The following is a 21,668-nucleotide window of genomic DNA, read 5'->3' on the forward strand; positions in this document are numbered from 1 at the left end:
CTGCGTGGCCTGCGTTGGGTGGTGGATGAGACAAGCGCGTGCATGAGGACTCCAGCTTGTCAAGTTCCGGAGGAGCTGTGCAGCAGACGTGATGGCAAAGGCCAAAGCCGCGCGTTGTTTGGTAGAAATGTGTTTGTTGTCACATCAACGCACGACTTCGCCTTCGGCCCTTGTCCTCGCTCTTCCCACTCCGCTCCTCCGTGACTGCACCTGTACAGGACGTTCGTTCCTGCATCATGACTGTCGAGCACCTTCTCCTGCCAATGGCCACACAGCTCAACGGCGGGCCCAAGGAGGAAGCCACGGCCCCAGTCGCCCCGACGCCCTTTGTCACGAGGTCGAAGACGGTAGAGAGCCAGGCATTCGTCGATGCGCCTGAGACACAGGACGAGCAAGCAGCAGCGGCGCAAGCACGACGGACAAGGCTACTGCGCTCACCCACACAAGGCACCATGACCTCGACCGCCTCAGTGCCCCCGCCAGGCTCCCTCTTGACGGGCAAGCAAGAGCACTACCTCAAGCGCGAACTCATCTCCGCCCAGACACAATGGGAAGTCAGCGAGCTATCACATCCCACCGCCCTCCAGCGCTTCGGTGCGCCTTTTCGCTCAGACCGAGGAGAGGTCGCGCCAGAGCACTCGGAGCTGCCACTTCTACGATACATCTTCGTCCACCATGTACGCAACTTCCCCTTCCTCAACCAGGCGAAGGAGAAGGAGTTTTGGCAGGATAAGCTGCAGGCCTTCTTGGAAAGCTTCGCGAACAAGCACATAAGTTCTGCTGAGGATCGCTTGGAGCAGACCAAAAGAGCAAAGCTGGCGCAGAAGGCGAACAAGCTGGTAGAACTGATGATGGTGTCCGGCATACCGACTGCATCTGGCTATGAAGAGAGGATCCGCTTTTCCGAGATGGAAGTGGTCGAGAGTGGGCCGAACGAGGAGGGTCTGGTGGTCAATGTGCCAGAAGGGCATGAGATCAATGGCTGGGACATCAATGTTGCTGGAGTCAGGCTTGTCAGTGTCAAGCGCCATGTCAGGCAGCATAAACATGCCGAGTTCCTTCTCCGAGTCAAGCGCAGGGACGAGCCAGAAAGATATGTTGCGAGACGATTTGGAGAGTTTGCCCGCATGCACAAGAAGCTGAGACTCGAGCTCCCTGGTAAGGTCCTACCGCCGTTACCGAAGAAGAACAAAGCACAGTCATTGTATAGTGGCAAGGACGACGACGACGACTCGGATAGTGTCTCATCCATGTCAACCACAGGCACTGGTACACCAACGACGGCAGAAGCAAGCGAGAGTAACGGCAGCGGCGGAGGCTTCAGATCGTATCTCTCCTCTTGGACAGGCGGAGGCAGTACCAGCACCAGACATGGTAGGAATGCGTCGAAAGCGTCGCTGGCGGCACCCTCAGCCTCGCCTCGCGCTAGTATGGACTCGAGCGCAGACAAAGCGTCTCAATCACCACTTCGAACAGCATGTCCTCAAGACACTGTCCTTCATCGCGAAGATCAACGAGTTTCTCTTCGAGCATTCCTACGCAACTTCCTACAAAACGAAGCGATAGCCAACTCGAAATCAATGTACGACTTCTTAACAGCGCAGCCGATCACGCTCAACGATGAAGAGCGGGCCGACATCGACAAGAGGAAGCATATGGACAGCAAGCGTCTAGAAGAGCAAAGACAGTTCTTTGAGATCGCAAGACAACGTGCCAGGGATCTTGACGTGCACATGGAGAAGTTCAGACGCAGTGTCGTGGAGGCCAATGGTCTTCGCAACTTGTTCGCTGAGATCAAGCAGAAAGAGAAGATCGATGACCTGAACCCGGAGTTTAGGAAGTTTGCTGAGTGGCTTCGAATCGAAGTCGCGGCCACGACATATCATCTGTTCCTGGCAGAAGACAACTCGCCAGAGCTGTTTGCACAAGCGAAGCGGATACACGGACTTGTGCCTTATTCGGCACTGAAGCAGGTGATTCGCTTCACGAACCCAGCGGCAGTCATGTCAAGCGTGCTCGACCTCTTCATGGCCCAACCACTTGGTGCCAAGTCATTACTGCAACGAATATTCGGCCTCGCTTTGGGCGACGGAATCCGCAGCTTACAGCGCTCCATTGACTCACTGACAGTGAAGATCGACGAGCCTGCACTCTGTGACAAGATCAAGAACTACATCGAAGGCATCGAGGATGTGAGGGACAACGTACGGACACAAGCAAGAGAAGAGCAGGTCGATCTGCTGGTCAAGGTTTTGCAGAGCGACGAGATCGAGCCTCAATTATCATCAAAGCAGATCGAGAGGGTCTTCAACGCATACGTGGCCTGGGACAACGCCGTGGAGAACGTCGACGAAGAAATGCGACAAGGGGCCGAGCTCTTTGCTCGCCTCAAGCAGCTTCTCAAATTGCACACCCGCCGAAGAGACAAGCAAATGATGTTAGAACTGGTCGAAGAATCCAACACCCTCCGCCTCTTCCGCGACCTCTTCCAGATCTTCTACGAGCCCCTCGTCCGGGTCTACAAGAGTGCCAACGTCTACAACAGCGTCACAGACTTCGCCCGCTTCGCCGACGACGCCATCCAGACTATCGAGAAAGCACAACGACAGGACGTCAGCGCTGACCCTAACCAGACTGTCCAGAGTTTTATCGACTTATGTGAACGACATGAAGAAGATCTGTATAAGTTCATCCACGAAGTGCACAAACACGACAATGGCCTTTTCGACAAACTCATGGCCTGGATAGAAGGGATCCTCGACTTCCTCCGCAACGGTCCGAAGGGTGGCAAGCTGGATATGAACGCCCTCTTCGCTGGCGCGCTGGAGATAAAGCAGATCGATAAGGACAAGGCACTAAAAGAGATCAACAGCCTCATCAAGTGGCAGACTGCCCGAAAACGCTGGCACTCCGACAAGACACGGCAAAAGATGGCGTCCGGAGGTAACGAGAATGCTGATGTGATGGGTGGGCTGGCATCGACATTCAAGCCAGGCGACTTCGGCTTGAACCCTATAGATCTTCAGGACCTCAACATGGAAGACGACGAAGACTTCGACTCGGAAGAAGAGGACGATGAAGATGATGCAGACCCCATCGCTGCCGAGAGGAAACGGCGGCAGCGAAGACAGGATGTGCTCAAACGCACGGCTGGCGAGCCCGTCAAGCCGGAGATTACGGAGTTGCATAAGATGAATCCGCAATTCTTGAGTATGCTGCGGATGGTGCTGGCGGAGTAGACATCCGCAGCACGTAAGTTAGATGTGCGTTTGGATGGTGGAGCAGAGGCGCAGGGAGATGGGAGGCGTAGTGGATATCGAATGGGGTGCTGAGAGCGCTGTGCTGTGATTAGAGTTGATACATGCTGCTTAATCGGCGGTATGACGGATGGCATTGGATATGGTCCGCAAGGATAGATACGAAGAAGGGAATAGATCCATTGCATTGTTACAATGAAAAGAATTCACGATCTCCAGGCTCAATCATCATGAGCGTGATCGCTCCTGGTCTTTTGAAGAGGCAAACGAAAATAAAACAACCGCCGCTGGCGCAAAGGCGTCACCGCCATCGAGGCTCAAGCATGTGTTCATTCACATGCTCAGACTGCGACCAACGTTGAGTAAAGACGAATGATGTCCACCTTACCGTTGCGCCAACGGTGGTTGTCTGAGAGGTATGAAGATTGAATTGAGATATATACACAGTATCATGTGTGGAAGGCGTGGTTTGGGTCGAGTCACGCGTGAAGAAAAGGTGAGAAGAAAACGAAAGAAGCACAACCTGGCCCATACGGAAGGAGTCACATCGTTTCCAGAGAGGATGGAGTCGGTGCAAAGGTAAGGTAGATCTAAGGGCAAAAAGCAAAACAATCGTCGCTGGCGCAAGGGCATGCCCAACCACCACTGTTCCCGACTATGGCAGTACGGCATGGACTGGACGATAGTGACAAAGGCACTGAAGCTCACGAAAGTACAGCTTCGTGGAGTGTCATATAACGCTTGCGTGGACGGTCTTCCGACAGCTGCCCTGGGCTAGGTGGCTGAATGGTCCAGGCAGACGCGCCTGAACGAGCATGTGCTGAGATATGGTAAGGCTGCACGATACCAATGGTTATCGCGTCTTTCTGACCTTCGTCACAGTCATCCAGCTCAGGGTGGGTGTTCTTTGTGCGCTGCTATGAGACATGTGTTTTCTGCGAGGGTAGTGTGAGCAGTCGAATACATTGTGCAAGACCCATCGCCTGACAAAGGTACCCGGGACTCAGTGGCGAGGTGGTCTAAAAGAATCTGTCTAGACAACATATCTATGGACATTAGACTCCTCTATCACGTATTTTTGTGGTAATTCGTTCTTATCACAAAGAATTGAGCTCAGGACGGCTGTCATTTTTGCTCTGTTGCGGGACATACTGCTTTCGTGAATTGTACCTGGGTAATTCTGATATATGATGCGAGCAGACGGCCTTTCGACATCTGCTCTAAGCTCGATGGCGACGTGGTCTAGGTGAATATGTCCCAGCACATCACCCGTGAGATGGCCAGCATACTCTACAACTGTACGTCGTAGTAGAAGGCTGAGGTGTTGCGGTGGCCATCGAGCGTGGATTGGTTGTTCTTTTTGCATTTCTGCAGGACCGTCTTTCCCCCCGTAGAGATCAGATTGTGAAGCATTATGAGCATTGCCAATGGATGTTCTTCCGACAGCTGCTCTGAGCTCAATGGCGGAGTGGTAAGGCGCAAATGATTGCCCTATCACCCTCGTGAAGAAACGGAAGAGGACTGATGATATAGCGTCTTCATGGTGTTCTGCTACTCCGTGAGGCTCTTGTGCTCGGAGCAGCTGTTCTTTTTGCTTTGCTGATAGACTTATGTGGCTCCTTGAAGCATTGCTAGAAGTCTTATATATTTGTCAGGACCGACATCCCACGACAGCTACCTGAGTCACGATGGCGAGGTGGTGTGGCGTATGTTCTCATCATGGTATATTCCGACTCGAAGGCGAAGACTGCACGGGTCATATCCGTGTGGTTCTGGTGCTTGTGTCAAGCAATGCCATCGTGCTCAGAGTAGCTGTTCTTTTTGCTATTCTTCAGCCTTCGATTGCCAATAGGACGAGCCTGGTGAGGTGATATATGATGCCTCGTAACTCTGGACCCTCAACAGCTGTTCTGGGCATAATGGTGCAGTGGCAGGGCAGACAAGCTTATGCTGAAAATCGCGAGGCCCTTGAGGGACAGAAGGAACCCTTCAAACCTGTCGGGCGGCCATGGTGATAACCATTGTGCTTGGGGCAGCTGTTCTTTTTGCCACCAGCCAGAACTTCGCTTTCGGTACACACATTGATGTGCGGCTGTAAGGTATGCCAGGAATCTTTGGCCAGTACAGTCGCCATGGGATGGATGATGGGGTGCTGTGAAGTTTGGCACAGTTCCTTGCTTGCCAATGTCGTAAGAGACGAAAAGTTCTTGCAAACGTGATTTCGTGATCCTGATTCGTGTCGGCGACGTTGTCCATTCAAAGGAGGCCGTATCTTTTGGCAAGTCGACTGATATCCTGCTGTGTTGTGGACACTGCTGCAGGATAAGCATCGAGGAAGATGCCTATCGACAAGCATTGAATGATCGTACAAGAAAGCGATATCCTGACCTATACCGTCCTTCAATCGAGGATGCAAACACATTCAACGTCATGCCCATCCGCTCAATACCATCCATGCCCCTCCTCGCCCAACCTCTTATTCTTCGGATTGAGACTAACCAATCTTCGTCCCGGTATAGCACCACTAACATTACTCTCAAAGATCCCTCCCACAGCCCGCCTCCCGATGTTGCTGAAACTATCAAACTTCCCAGTACCCTCATGCCCCACATCAATGCCATTGATAGCAGTATACTCCGGACTCGTGAACGGACTACTTCCATCACCAAGATCGCTCCATCTAGTGACTACGATATTATGCTTGAATGGGCACGCCACATCTTTCGTGTCTTCGATCATGCGAATCTCGACCAGATATTCCGTTGGACATTCTGGACATCGTCGTGCAGGTCGACATTCGTCGCAGCCGCGGACGATGAATTCGGGGTTCGCTAGGGCTTTGGATAAGTGTAGACCGCGCTCGTCCATTTGCTTTCGATACGACTGGGGTGGCGCGGGAACATGCGACATCATGCATTTACAGATCTTCATAAGATCTCCATCTTTCCAGTGTGCGCAAACTGAGAAGAAGGGTGTGTATTCTTCTCGGTCATAGAGAATGTGGCGTTCTGCGGTTTCCGTCAAATTCCTAGCTGGCGGTGCATACGCTTGCGACACAACGCGCATCAGTAAACGTCCATCGTGAATCATGTACCGCGTCCGGTGGGTCCATGTGCTATCCTTGCACTTCCAGCGTCGGGACAGAGTGTCGTGACTGACGCCGTAGCTCCAGTGATATCGTGCGTGGCGGGTCGCTAGTTGTATGAAAGAGTAAGGTAGCTCGCGGCCATGAGCTATTCGCATTCGAGGTAGGACTGAGCTCTTGACTTTTGGACAGTTGAAGACAGGAAACTTAACGAACTCAATTTTGAGTTGTTCTTGTCCGGGGTTTATGCGTTTGTGATACTTGCAGCATTGGAAGCATAAAAGGTGGCCTGGGTACAGATTATCGAACTGGTATAGGAAAGCATTCTTGTAGTGCTTATTCGCTGGTAGATTGAGGGCATCTAAGGGTGCGAAGCCAAGTTTTCTGTACAGTGTCTTCGTGGATAGAGTGAGGTTGGCCGCTTCCGTCGGGCTGGCAAAGGATGCAATCCGCTTCCAGAGCTCATCCGGCACAGCCTCGACTCGCCTTTCGTGGACATCCGAGCGCGGCCGTACAATCCGTTTTTGTGTTGTCGAGTCAAAGTATGGGTCCCGAAGTTGTTCCAGCATGTGCGGCCTATCGAGCAGGGAATCGAAGGAGTCGTGGTGAGCCAAGCGATGCAGCATATCGCCATCATCACGTTTCCTCCTCAACGATGCCAAGGTTGCGCTGTCGGTGAAGACTGAATACTGCCTTTCTCCAAGTTCATTGACTTCCGGAGCTGCTGTGGTGGCCGGGCGGCGATTCTTCTTCTGGAGTTTGGCAGTCTCCTTCCGGCGCTTCTCCTGCACCTTTGCTTCACTGTAATGTTTATCGGACCTGATTTTCTTGCCGAGCTTGACGACCAGTTTGGCATGCCAGCTGTTGGGGTTGGGGGCCTGTGTCAACTCCATGTTGACGGCGAACTCCGGGGTTGTAAGCGAGAAGCTTTCAACCGGGAACGAGATTCAAAACGAATGCCAACGTAAAGGCGATAGTAGCCATCAAGATATGAAACATGCGATGATCATAGTTATCACATGGAAGCCCGCGGATGTCGAAGAGAAAAGTGTCGCACCAAAAGAAGAGGCGGCATGAGTGACGTGCGGTGATGCTTTGTACGGACGACCGTTAGAGACTTCTGTGCAACAACTCGAAATAGAAACATTAAAACATTCTGTAGGGGACCTCGCTTCTTTTTTTTAATTACAGTACGCTTAACACGTAATGTACGTCTACTTTACGCAGGTGTCAATATAGCCGTCTATTTTAGAAGACCTATATATTACCGTAAGATTTTATAATAGTATTAATATATAGTAATAACGTAAAGTACTAGTAAGCTAGGAACATTAGTGAGCTGAGAATTTTGTCTTAGCACGACCAACTTCTTGATTATCGTACTATGTCTTAATAATACAATATATAATCGTCTAATAAAGAAGGCAGAATTACTCTTACCCTCTCTACCTATTATTAGGGCTCATTTCCGAGTCTCCTACGCGTAGCTATAGTATATTACGTACCTTGTTCGACGCTAACTAGCCGGTACTACGGAATCACTCCTCGCGTCGATACTCGCCTTATCTAGTACAAACTTATATTTACTAAAGAATAGACAATTATTTAATATATCCTCGACTTCGATTCGTAAGGAGTTACGCTTACCCTTAGCGAGGTAGTAGATATAGCGGACAAGCTACTCGGTAAACGCGACGCGGATCCGGTAAGTAAGAACTAGGTAGAGAGGTTCGTTTCGGGCTCTACCGAGCTTAAAACGGCCTTTAACCGAGCGAAGGACCGTTAGGGAATACTCTAGGAAGATCTAGAAGTTATAAGCGCCTAGTTCAAGCTTATATAAGAGACGATTACTAAGTATAGCGTAAATAACGAGGATATCTATAACTTCGATAAGACGGGCTTTTAAATAGACGTAATTAGCTCTATAAAAGTCGTTACTAGCTTAGAACGACGCTCTCGCCCTACGGCTACTTAGCCTAGTAATAGAGAGTAGGTTATAGTCATTTAGAGTATCTATACCGCTAGCTACTCGACCCCGCCCTATATTATCTATAAAGGGCGCGTCTATATTTTAGTATAGTACGAAGAGGTAGATATACCGCGGAATTAGAAGCTTACGGTCTCCGAGAATAGATAGATAAACAACGTACTTAGCCTCGAGTAGTTAAAGCACTTTAACGCGTATATAGAGGCGCGTTCTATAGGTAGCTATAGGTTGTTTATTTTAGACGGCTATAAGAGCTATTTAAACTAGGGTTTTAAGGACTACTATCTAGACTATAAGGTCCTTACGCTCTATATACCGGCGTATTCGTCGTATATCCTATAGCCTCTTAACGTGGTTTGTTTTACGCCGTTAAAGCTAAAGTACTTATAACGCGTACGGGACTTAGCGCGTTAGCGCGTCTTCTATATTAATAAAGAAACCTTACTTCCGGCGTTTAAAGACGCGTTTTTCGACGTGTTTACCGCGTCAAACTATAAGAAGGCCTTTAAGGCTATAGGGTTAGTTCCTATTAATACGTAAGTAGTACTTAATTGCCTTAATATACGCCTACGGACCCCGCTAGGACAACCCCCGCCTTAGACGACATTATAGTAGTCTTAAACTCCGAGCAATTCGAAGGAGTTTATATCGTAATCTAAGCTTATATACGACGCTATAGTAAGTAACTCTAAAACAGCTTATAATAGCTTCTCTTAGCTTATAAAAGGCGGCGAAGTAATACTATAAGAGAATGCGCTTCTTAGAGCTCGTAACTCTAAGCTTAAACGACAAGTTAAGACTCTTATAAAGCGCCGATCTCGTAAACAAAAGCGTCTCTAGTACGGCGGGGTCTTAGAGTATAGAGTTGGCTCGTTATAAGTAGTCGTCGATTCGTTAAAGACTATAGAATAGTCAAAGAAGAGTCGTAGGTCAGAGGGTACGAAAGAGGGCTAGCTAAGTAGATAGTAGTATAGTAACTATAGTCGGACTAGCTATAACGTACGAATATACTAGGGAGATAAAGAGAACAATTCTGAATCGGATAAGAGTATTAAGTTCACTAGTTCTCTATTTAATAGTAGTGAAAACGATTGATAAAGAATACGAGTTAGCTATACTAAGACAAACTTCCTAGCTTACTAGTGTTCTTAGCTTACTAGTACTTTACGTTATAATAATAATAATAATAATAATAATAATAATAATAATAATAATAATAATAATAATAATAATAATAATAATAATAATAATAATAATAATAATAATAATAATAATAATAATAATAATAATAATAATAATAATAATAATAATAATAATAATAATAATAATAATAATAATAATAATAATAATAATAATAATAATAATAATAATAATAATGCCTATCTAAAAATAATAATAATAATCAATTTATAATGCCTATCTAGCTCCTAAATAGTCTATAAGGCTAGGGGCTATTAAGGAAGGGAGAGGGGAAAACCGTCGTACGGAGTAAAACCCTCTTCGGGGGTTAGTAAGTTCTCTCTATTACTTCTCGGTCTATCCGTTATACTAGAAGCGGTAAGCTCTTAAGCGGTTAGCTACCCCGGAGTACTAATCTACCTAGTACTAAGAGAAAGTATAAGTAGCTAACCGACTCGCCTACTATTAGCCGGTCGCCCGTTAGGCGGAGCTCTAGTCGCTAAACCGCTAACTCGTTAGTCGCTCTAGGTTAGCCCTCCCTTTATAGCTACTATCGCGGTCGGGGTCGCCGCGGGCTATAGTCTACTCTCTCGCGGGGTCGTTAGTACTATTGTCGGCGCCTTCCCGAATTAGTAGGCCGGACGCCCTTGTAGGCTTCCTAGAGTTCTTCCTCCTAGGCTAACTCTCCCGCCCTTACTACTATCTTATTCGCTATTTAGAACTATTAGAGTAGGCTAGTCTATATTACTATCCTCGCCGCCGCTTATATCCCGTTCGCTATATTTATTATATACTAGAAGTTTGTTACCCCGGTTTTTATTACGGCCCTAGGCCTAGCGAATGTCTAGCTAGTACGTAGGTCACGTGACCGTGCGCACTAGCGTAGCACCTCGGCTTATATATAGCCTCGGCGTACCTCGCGCTTCTCTTTCCTACGTACCTAGCTACTTTATATCAATACGACTATAAACCGTTATACTTAGCTAGGTCTCTATATCCGTAGAAGAGCTACGACGGGATCTATAAGAGCGTAGATTATTAATAATAACAGTAATAAGAGATTACGGCGTACGACAAAAAAAACGCGCGACTTGGTCTAAGAGACTACTATAGGCTAAGTAGTACCTAATATAGTACGACCCTAAGGATAGCGAGGCTCGCTACTAGCTATACGACTAGTAGTATAGCGCGAGTCTATATTCAATATATAGACTTAAGGACAAACGTAAGAGTAGTAGTAGACTACCGACGACGCTATATAGTAGAAACTCGAGAACTTATAGCGCCTAGTTACTAACCTACCTAGTAAGTTCAACTTATACGACCTTCTAAACGACGACGAGATCTAATACGAGAACGGCGTTACTATAGCGGTAGTCGACTACGACGACGACGGCGCGACCGAGGAAGGTAAGGGCGAGGATATATAATAAGTCGCAAAAACCCTCCGAATTCCTACGAACGACCTCCTTTAACTCGATATCGACTAGCTCGTCAAGCTCCTAGTAGAGCCCGAGACCGCCGTAGCTATCTACTTTATCCTACGACGCGCCGAGTAAGAGTATAGGAACGTAATATAGATAGCGACTATCCTCTACGAGTAGTTAGGTAAAGTAGGGTAAGAGCTTAGGAGATAGAAGAGTTAAGACTAATAGATATGTAATAAATACGATACCCTAGTTAAGGAACTCGATAACCTAAAGGCCCGACCTAAGGTATTATCGAATATAGTAATGTCCGTAGAGATTAGTACACTTACCGCGAAGAACGACACCCTAAAGAAGTAAGCTAAGGAGGCACTTTAGTAGTTGTCTAATAATAACTCGAAGATTAAGACCGTCGAATTCGATCTCGATACGTATAAGACAGAAGCTTAAACCTACTAGAACGACATTAAGCATCTTAACAAGTCGTAGTAGACTTAGGTAGATGATCTTAAGAAGTAACTCGAAGACCGCCGAGGCCTCTCTTAAGTACGATCCTTACTATCTCGCGCTATATTATAGCGTCGTGCCCTATAGAACGGCCGAACCCTATCTAAGGATAATAATAAGGATGATGATAGAGCTAGTAATAAGGACGAGGAGGATAAGGTAGCTCGCCGTACTACTAGAAAGAAGGCTAAGAAGTCTATACGTAAGGATAATAGTAACGACTCCGATCTATTATCTAAGGAGTTAGAGAAGGACTCCGAGTCGGATAGCGATACTCGTGCTTATCGCCGCTCTTCTAAGAAGAAGAAGCTAGTCTACGACTTCGAGTCTCTAGTTAAGTACGATCTAGACCTTAGCCAGCCCTTTAAGACTTAGCGTAGTGTAGATAAGCTAGAGAAGTTCGTCGGTACTATCGATAGTAAGCTATCTAGACCCTCCCTCGAGAAGTTCTTCTCCGAGTTAGAGACTATTATCGACTATACGGTCTTTCGCGACAAGAAGGTAGTACTTAAGTTCGTATACGACTTACTAGCCTTACTAGGTAATGCTTAGGAACTAGTTAGACTAAAGATCCCTACTATCTCGGGTAGCCTAACTAGTAGTAAGAAGACGTATAAGGGTATTAACGACCTTATTAAGGAACTTACTAAGCGATACGGAGACCGTAACCTAATTAGTAGGGCTCGTAATCGCCTAAGTAACCTTAAGATAGACAATAAGGACAGCTTCTAGACCTTCTTCCCTAAGTAGCGCTAGAATGCTAACATCCTAGGCCTTAAGGGTAAAGATGCGATAGACAACCTATAACGTAAGCTAACTGTCCGCTATCTTAATAAGTATCTTAACTTCCGTCCCGAATCGTTATAAGAAATAATCGATAATCTCTATTAGGTAGATAAGGACTTTAGGATCCTCGACGCTCTCTACCTACGCTCCGAGAAGCTAAAGAACGATAAGAAGGACGGTAATAAGGATAATAAGGACGACAAGCTAGTAGGTTTAGGCTCTAATAAGCCGACCCGTAAGGCTTAGTCTACCCGACCTAAACTATTTAAGAGTAGCCTTAGTAAGACTATAGACGAAGCTAAGAACACTCGCTATATATATAAGAGCCTCTATAAGAAGTGTCGTAAGCCCGGTCACCGCCTATAGTAGCGTACTTACGAGCTGTTTAAGTACGAGATACTAGTACGTCTAGGTACTAACGCTAGCGGTACTACTATTATACGACCGGCGGAAAATGCCTAGTCTACTACTTAAGCGTAATAACTAGTAGACATAAAAAGGAGAATATAAGACATAACGAAGAGGTACTACTAGTAAAGCCACCCGAAGGGCTTAAGCTATTATTATATATTCTTAGGATAGTAGAAATAGAATACAACCCTATTATCGGCTTATACCTCGTAATACTAGGGATAGCTAATAGGCAAAATGCATTTACTTTCCTTAATAACGGTACTAATTCTAAGTATGTCGACTTCTCCTATACGTAAAAACATAATCTGCCCTTGATTAAGCTTAATAACCTACTAGCCCTTAGGTTAGTAAACGGCTCGATAGCCGCGGAAATAATAGAATACCGTATAAGCCTAGAACTTATACTCGGCAATAGTTATAAGGAGACCAGAACCTTCTAGGTTACACATCTAGAGTATAATATCGTACTAGGCAGGCCCTAGTATAATAAACACTAGCTAGGTATCCACTTTGCGTTAGGTACTATAACCCTCGACTCGGAGCACTATAAGGAGTATTACCTATAGGATAGCGAGCTAGTCTAGGTATAGAGTATTAACGACAAGTAGGAACCGGTAATTACTAAGCAGACCTTCGAACCTGACCTAAGAACCCGACTAGCGTATTAAGCCACTATCGAAGAAGACGACGATAGAGATTTTGTCTAGACTATAACCTCTAACATAATTATAAAGGAACGCCCGCGAACCGCTAAACTACTATTCGAAAAGAATCTAGCTACGCCGATACTACCGGATGTCAACATCTAGGAAGTTAGCGCGGAGGCAATTAAGAAGATAGTAAGGCGGAAAGGAGTAGAGGTATATATAATGTTCATCTTTAATAATAACGAGCTATAGTAACCTAGCGATATACGTACTATAGATCCACTTACTACCTACGCTATAAGGCCCGTAATATACGTAATATAGCAATATAGATAGATAGATTTGTCATTCCCCTGTTCTAGGACCCTATCCGGCCTATATAGGTATATATCTATTGTTATGTATAAAGGGAAACCCGAATAGGTGAAAACCCTTCCCGCCCCTAACTTCTCCTTATCTAGATTAGCTTTCCCTCTAAACGTACGTAGTCTATGTCACTACCCCGTTAGCCCCCGCTCCTAGCCGGTCTCGTCGCGCTACGTCGTGTCCTCTCTTCCTATACTACTCCTACTAGGCGGTACTGTTCTAGCCAGCCCTTCTCTAGTATCTAGTTCGTAATACGCCGTAGGTCCTTAGCGTTATTAAGAAGTGCCCTAATCGTCCGGTTCCTCGCCTTTACTATCTACTCCCCCCTTCCTAGCGACCACCTCGGACAGACGAGGAGTACGTACCGTACGTTCTAGGAGCGATAGCCGTAGGGGCAGCTAGTATTCGTGTATCCTAGAACCTTCCTCTATAATAGGTACCCCTAGAGGCCGATGTGTTCGCTTCGTAGTTAGGTTACTATGCTACTCTATGCCCTCGTAAGGCGGTAGTAGATAAGCTTCGGGGGGTGCTTGACCGCGGATTTTGTAGCTAACTATTCCTTAGGTTGTCCCGCTAGCTAAGGGCGTCTACTATACCCTATAACCTAGTTGTTCCACCTCTCTTTCTATAGTTGCTCTATAAACGATTTCTTACCTTCCTATTATATTACTAGCTATTCGTCCCTTACCCGGTAGTTCGGCTCGTTTCCGGGTCGAATGCCCCTATACGCTAGTACTAATTCGCGGGCCCTTACGACTACACTAGCGATGACCTTCTATACTAGGTACTATACCGACTTACCTAAGTAGGAGGTCCGTAGTCCCTAGATATATAGGTCGATCGGCGGTATAGCGGTCTCGTACTTAAGTATCCTCGTTAGTATCGACTTATATGCCCCGGTGACCTTCCTTAGGCATTAGTTTTAGATCTTCGCTAGCGGCGCGACGAGTCCCTTCGATAGGCAGGCCCTCTCGCCTAAGGACTACACTTGGCTACTATAGGTAAGGACCGGCCGTATAATAGCCGTATATAGAAGTCGTAACTACCGGAAGTCCGCCCCCTATATAGACGTAGTAAGCCTCTAGTATAATGCTAGATTCTATTTAGCTTTCCGTAATATTACCTATATATACTTCCTCTACCGTAGCGCCGGGTCTACCTATAGTCCGAGGATCCTAAGCTAATTTACCGGGTTAGTCGTGTGCCCCTATATCTAGATAGAAGCTTATATATTATAGAACCGTAGCCGGCGCGTAAAGTGTATTAGATTGTACTTTTCTAGGGCAAACCGAGCCCCGTGCCTCCTAGCCTAGTCCTCGTAGATCTTATGCTTCTCTTCTAGTAGCCTATAGTTCTCCTTAGTCGAGGAAGACTACGCTAGGATATTTATGTCGTCTACGAAGCCGCTCGTAGCGGTGTTCTAGGATTCTAGGGCTAGGAGCAGCGTCGCTATAAAGAAGAGGAACAGAATAGGTACTAGCGTTAAGCCTTACGGGATTCTAGTATAGACTGCTTGAAATAGGCTTCTATACTAGCCGACTAGGATCGACGTACTACGGTTTTAGAGGTAGGACCGTACGAAGTTAACAAGCTACTTAGGGAGTCCTTTCGACCTTAGGATATAGAGTAGCCGCGGGTATAACACGTAGTCGAAGGCTCCCGATATGTCTAGGCTAAGTAAGGAAGCCACCTTGTCCCTATTCTTATACTAGATAGCCTTTACCTAAGAGGTAATAAGTTCTATCGCGGATAGCGTCGATCGCTATAGGCGCGTACCTATCTAGGTGTCCGGGAGTAGGGAGTGTTCCTCTACCGCCTCGGAGAGTCTCGTTATAACTAGCTTCTTAAGCGCCTTCCTAAGAGTGTTAAGGAGCGCAATTAGGCGGTACGACTTCACCTACGTATAGTCTTCCTTCTACGGCTTACGTAGGACCACTGTCGTCGATTATTTAAAAGCTATCGGGTAGTATCCGGTCTATAGGCAGGCGTTAAAGATCGCTATAATTACTAGGGCTAGTTGATCTCTACACTTCTTTAGTAGCTCGTTTGGGATCCTATCCGGCCCCGGGGCTTTCTTCGCCGGCAACTTCCTTAGTATAGCGGTAACTTCTCCCTCGGACACCTCCTATTAGACCGCGATGCTAGGGGCTAGGGGAGTAGAGCTGTTTATATCGCTTAGATCAGCCTCGACTAGGAGCGGGAAGAACTTACTAGCTAGTAGACGCGCCTTGGCCTCGGGGTCGCTAACCGGGCTACTAGGCGATTGTAGCGCTAGGATAGAGAAGGAGGGGCCCTATATAGGGTCCTGTCGGGCCTATTTCGCTAGCTTTTATATCCTCTCTAGCTTGCCGGCGATTTCTTCTACTATAGCCCTCTAGCCGACTACTTTCTCCCTTCGTATTATAGCTTTCTTCTATTAGTATGCCTCTCTATATACGTTCTAGGCCTCCTCGCTATAGCTGCTCGTCTATACCCGGCGGGCTCTCCTTGCTTCTCTTACTACCGTAGTGCACTCCGGCGTCTAGTATAGTTTAGACTATATCGTTAGTTAGGCAAGCGGAACGTAAAGTAAGGTCGCTTTTCTTATTTCGTCTATCAACCCCTAGACTACTTCGTCTATCTCGTCTTTACTGTTATATTGCTACTACGCGATCTAGACTAGCCTCTTAGAGTCATTAAGGTACGCCTAGATATTGGCCTAGTAGGCCTTTCCCTAGTTTAGCTTAGGGGTTCTCGCTAGTATACGTTATATCTATGTCGTAATAGAGGTCCTGACTAGTATGTGGTCTAACGACGCCTCGAGTTTATGTTCGATCCTATAGTAGGTTACCGTGTAGTAGTAGCTATCTAAGATCTAGGAGAGGTCGATCGTGCCTTAGAGTCCCCCTCTCTTCTAGGTGCCTAGGTCCTTCGGGGTATTAAGGGCAATTACGTTACTCGCTATCAAGTCGAGTACTTCGTCGGCTATAGGGTGCGGCTATATAAGGCTTTCCTAGGAAGGGTAGTATATATTGAAGTCTCCTACTACGATGTGGCACCCTTGTCTCTTAAGCGCACTATCTAGGTGTCTATAGACCCCTAGGTCGCGGCTAGACCTCGAGGCTAGCGGTTGTATATATAGGTTGTATATCTAGGTGCTACCTACGTAGACCGAGGTAATATCGCCCCCGCCTTCTTCGTCTACGTAGTACACTACCTCCTAGTCGGATTCTAGTATGTCCTTACTAATATAGAAGCACGTACGGGGTCTGCCGTCGCCTCGTAGGCATGTCGTATAGCCTAGTGACTTATAGGTCGTTAGTCTCTTATAGTACGGGTTAGTCTATAGCTCCTAGATTATAAGGACGTAGTAGACGCGCGGGTCCGCCTCGTATAGGAAATGGTTCTAGACTATATCCTTACTATAGTTAACGTTATACTAGATAATGCTAAGCGTGTCGAGGCTAGTTATCGGCATCGACAATCATTTCCTCTATATCGTCCTATGTCCTACTACCCTATACGTCCTAGTCTACGCCTATCGGCTATATACTAAAGGGGAGCCGGGCCTAGTTAGATTCCCTCGCCGTAGCTAGTAGAGCACGTGGCCTCCCGTACGCCCTAGGTTACGCATCCTTTATATCGTTCTCGGCCCTAGGGCGCTTATACCCGACCGCCGCTAGTTAGTTCCGGTGTAGGCTAGCCTTACGGTCGCCGTAGAATCTTAGGGCGACGGTTCTGTTTGTGATTGCCTTGTTTTTCGCTAGTTTCCGCTATAGGCATTCCGTACTATACGATAGGTAGTGCCCCGGACAGTTCGCGTACCGTCTCGTAGTCGATATATAGTCCCTAGACATATAGTCTCCTATATAGTTCGAGCAGGCCTACTTATTTGTATACGTATAGGTTTGGTGTCTATACTGTTAGCATTTGAAGCATTAGAGGACACGAAAGGATAAGGAGTGCTTTTCTACTATCTTGAGGCTATATTGCTAGACTAGGCCTTGTTCTATCGCTAGATCCGCCGCTTTCGCGTCTTATAGCTATACTATTAGCGCCGAGGCCTTCTTGCCTTCTAGCCATTTCCTATAGAGCTAAGTCGCCTTCTAGATTAGAGAGTTAAGAGTGACCGGGTTGTCCTCTTAGAGAGCGCGTAGGTGACCCTAGTTAGTTAGGTCAAACTCCTTAGGCATGTCGTAGACTAGGATCGTAAATTGTTTCGTTAAGACCTTCGCTAATGCCGTAACCTTAGATGCCTACTATAGCTATGCCTCTAGGTGCCTCCTAGTAGTAGTAGAGCTAGTATAGATCTATAGAGTACCGTTAGACTATTAGTTCACTACGACTACCCCTAGTTAGTTAATTCGTTAGGCGAGCTCCTTATTCGATAGCTTCGTAACTTCGGCCTAGTCTTCCTTTGCTACAATACGGATCGTAACTACATCGTACGTTAGACGGGGGCCTAGTATCGATACCGCGACCGATACCTAGCTATAGGGGTGTTAATTCCGGGTGGCCTTACTAATCGCCTAGGACGTCGTCCTTATTTCTTATTGCCCTCGGTAATACGACAGTATAAGCGCCGTACGTAGCTAAGTGATCATTACCTATAGAGACCGGTAAGGGAGCTAATCGTTAGTTTCTATACTTTTTACGTCCTCTATAAGTTACTACTAGTTGTCTTAGGGGGGCTTCGCCTATAGGGCCGTAGGCGCCATTAGTACCGTAGCCTAGGCTACTATTACCTAGGAGTTGCCTAATGTAGCTAGGCACCTCCGCGGCGTTTAGAGCTGAAGAAACAGGGTGAGGAGAGCTTTAAGCTGTCTAGATTAAATAAGGTAGAACTCCCTTAGTCCTAGGGGCAGTGGCCTGCTTTATATTATGCGAGGTTAATTAATATAGCAATATACTTACCTAATACCGGCTATAGGATGCTCTCTAATAACAAGACTATCGAGCGACTTGATATATATATAGCGGCGTTCGTACTAGTAGCGTAACGCGTTAGTCCGACTCTCTCTGCCTATAAGATGTATATATAAGCCGATATAGACAAATCTATACGTAAGAAGGAGGAGACTATCGATCTAAAGGACCACCTTCTCCCTATATATCACGAATTCGTATATTGCTTCTCTAAACAAGATACGAAGGAGCTTCTACTATATAGGCCTAGTATTAACTACGAGATCAAGCTAAAGCTAGGAACTACACCGCCTTTTAGTAGGCCCTACCGGATATTAAACTAGGAGGACGAAGTCATCGCGTACTAGGTCTAAGAGTAGTTAGCCTAGAAGGGCGTTCGTAGATACGAAGGTAGAGCAGATACTTCATTACCCGTACTTATTATTAAGAAACTAGGAGGTGGATTAAGAGTCTATATTAACTATAGACAAGTTAACGAACGCACGATTAAGTCTAGATATCCTATACCCTTAATATAAGACATACTTAATCGTATTGCTAGTAAGAAGTACTTTACTAAGCTAGATGTCATTACCGCTTTCAATCGTATTAGAATAGTAGAGGGCTCCGAATGGCTAACTATATTTATAACACGATATAGACAGTTTGAATGCCTAGTAATACCATTCGGGTTATATAATGCCCCTAGTACTTTCTAGTCTTATATAAACGATATACTACGAGAGTTCCTTAATGACTTTGCGTCGGTATACCTAGATAATATACTCATCTTTAGCGATACTCTTAAGGAGTATATAGAGTATGTCAAGAAGGTACTTCGTAAATATAGTAAAGCCGGCCTATAACTCGATATCACTAAATACAAGTTTTATACCTAATCTACTAAATACCTAGGCCTTATTATCGGTAAGGACGGAGTCTTAATAGACCTAGCTAAGGTATAAGCTATAAGGGAATAGGGAACACTAGCAAATTTAAAAGATGTCCTTACGTTTAATAGGTTCTCCGGGTTCTATCGGCGCTTTATTAAGGACTATAGCAAGATAGTATTACCTATAGTAAAGCTGACTAAGAAGAACTGCCCTTAGTAATAGACAAAGGAATGTTAGAAGGCATTCGACGGACTAAAGCAAGCTTTTACCGATACTAAAGGCACTATATTAGCGATGTTTATCCTAGGACGTAGAATAGTACTTAAAACGGATACGAGTAACTTTCTTACGGCTACGGTCCTATCGTAATACAATAAGAACAACATCCTAAGGCCAATCGTATACCTGTCTAAGAAGATAAGCCCGTAGGAGTATAATTACGACATTTATAACAAGGAACTACTTACTATCGTTAAAGCATTTAAAGAGTAGAAGCCCGAACTTATAGCTAGCAATATCGACGAACTAGACTTTAAGAACTTCACTAATCTAAGCGGCTACCTAGTACTAGTATATAGCGACTATAAGAACCTCGAATACTTTATAACTTCTAAGTAACTAAATAGACAACAAGCAAGATAGGCCGAGTTCCTCTTATAATTCTTCTTCAAGATTATGTATCGTCTAGGTGTTTAAGGAGCTAAACTAGACAGCCTTACTAGACGTTTATAGGACGCGATTCTATATAACAAATCAGATCCGCGGTACGTATAGTGAGATCGTGTACTACTTAAACTAGAACACTTCTTATCTATTAGCGCTAGCTAAATCCTACGGCTAAGCGTATCCGAAGTCGAAGGAGTAGTAATAGACGAAGCGCTATTAGCCGACATTAGTAAGCTATACGAACAGGACGATATAATCGAAGCTACGACCTAGTTAGTAGTAGGCGAACCTATTAAATTACTACGAAAGAACAAGATTAACGACAAGTACGCGATACTAGTCGATAGGATGATCTATATTAAGAACAGACATAGCGGTTAAAGTCTCTTTATCCTACCTACTAAAGATAAGGGAAATACTGTACGTATACGTATCGTTAAGGCCTTCTACGATATACCTACTATAGGACACCCCGGTAAGATAACTACGAGCCGGTTAGTATTACGTTACTATATATAGCTACGAATAATACGGTTTATTAGATCTTTCGTACGAGTATACCGTATATACCGTAATAGCCGTAGTATTAACGAACCTTAATATAGACTACTTGCTCTACTACTAGTCCTATTCGATACGTAGGACGACGTTACCTTAGACTTCGTTATCGAACTACTAAGGGCTAAGTACACGGTAGATAGTCAGTACTATAAGAACGTACTTATAGTTATAGACCGTTTAGGTAAGGAGCGGCATTATATTCTAGTATTAGAAATAATAGCGGAGTATATCGTATATATCTACGTAAAGTATATCTTCTCCCGACATAGTCTACTAAAGACAATTACGTCGGATTGTAGTCCTTAATAGGTATTAGCCTTCTAGGGACGCCTCTACGAGTTACTATAAATTAAGCGTAAGATCTTAACCGGCTATCACCCTAAGACTAATAGTCAAAGCGAGAATACTAATAAGATAATAGAATAGTACCTACGTACGTTCACTAGTTACGCTTAGGATAACTAGCTAGATTAGCTCCTACTTATAGAGTTTACTACAAACGACTACGTCTCCGAAACGACTAGCGTAAGTCCTTTTATAGCGAACATTAGTAAGAACCTACGTTATATAGATACTAAACTCAATCTCCCTATATAACTACTTCCGTACAAATAGCGATTAGACGTAGAGTCTATAAATGTATTCGTATAACATATAACAGACCTTAGGCATAAGCTACGAGACTCTATAGTAATAGTATAAGCATCGTAAGCTAAATATACTAATAAGTATAGAACGATTATACTACGGTACGAAGTCGGAGACCTAGTACACCTTAGTATACGTAACTAGCGTACTAAGCGCCTATTAAAGAAACTTAATTACCGCTATACTAGACTATACGTAGTTACTAAGATACTACTATACGACACGTACCTACACTGTCGGCACTGGCGTTGCTCCTATTACCATTTGGTGGATGGCTATACCATACGGCCTCGGCGGTATCTCTGAGATTCTCGTCAACGTCCCAGCTTACGGTATCGCGTACTCCCGCGCACCGGCTAAC

The 21,668-nt window shown here is 45.5% G+C and overlaps 2 protein-coding genes across 2 annotated transcripts; one reads left to right on the forward strand and one right to left on the reverse strand.

Annotated features, from left to right (window-relative positions):
- Positions 1 to 236: 236 nt before the first annotated feature.
- Positions 237 to 3,239, forward strand: CLAFUR5_00217 (PX domain-containing protein; the record flags this gene model as incomplete). Its single annotated transcript, XM_047899365.1, has 1 exon — positions 237 to 3,239. The coding sequence occupies one exon, from the start codon at positions 237 to 239 to the stop codon at positions 3,237 to 3,239; it is 3,003 nt and encodes a 1,000-aa protein (XP_047756174.1).
- Positions 3,240 to 5,699: 2,460 nt separating this feature from the next.
- On the reverse strand, positions 5,700 to 7,235 carry CLAFUR5_00218 (uncharacterized protein; the record flags this gene model as incomplete). The annotated part of the gene is made up of 1 exon (XM_047899366.1): positions 5,700 to 7,235. One exon carries the CDS (start codon positions 7,233 to 7,235, stop codon positions 5,700 to 5,702), a length of 1,536 nt encoding a protein of 511 aa, XP_047756046.1.
- Positions 7,236 to 21,668: the final 14,433 nt, after the last annotated feature.

This window comes from Fulvia fulva, chromosome 1, assembly GCF_020509005.1.
Source record: "Fulvia fulva chromosome 1, complete sequence".
Classification (NCBI taxonomy): domain Eukaryota; kingdom Fungi; phylum Ascomycota; class Dothideomycetes; order Mycosphaerellales; family Mycosphaerellaceae; genus Fulvia; species Fulvia fulva.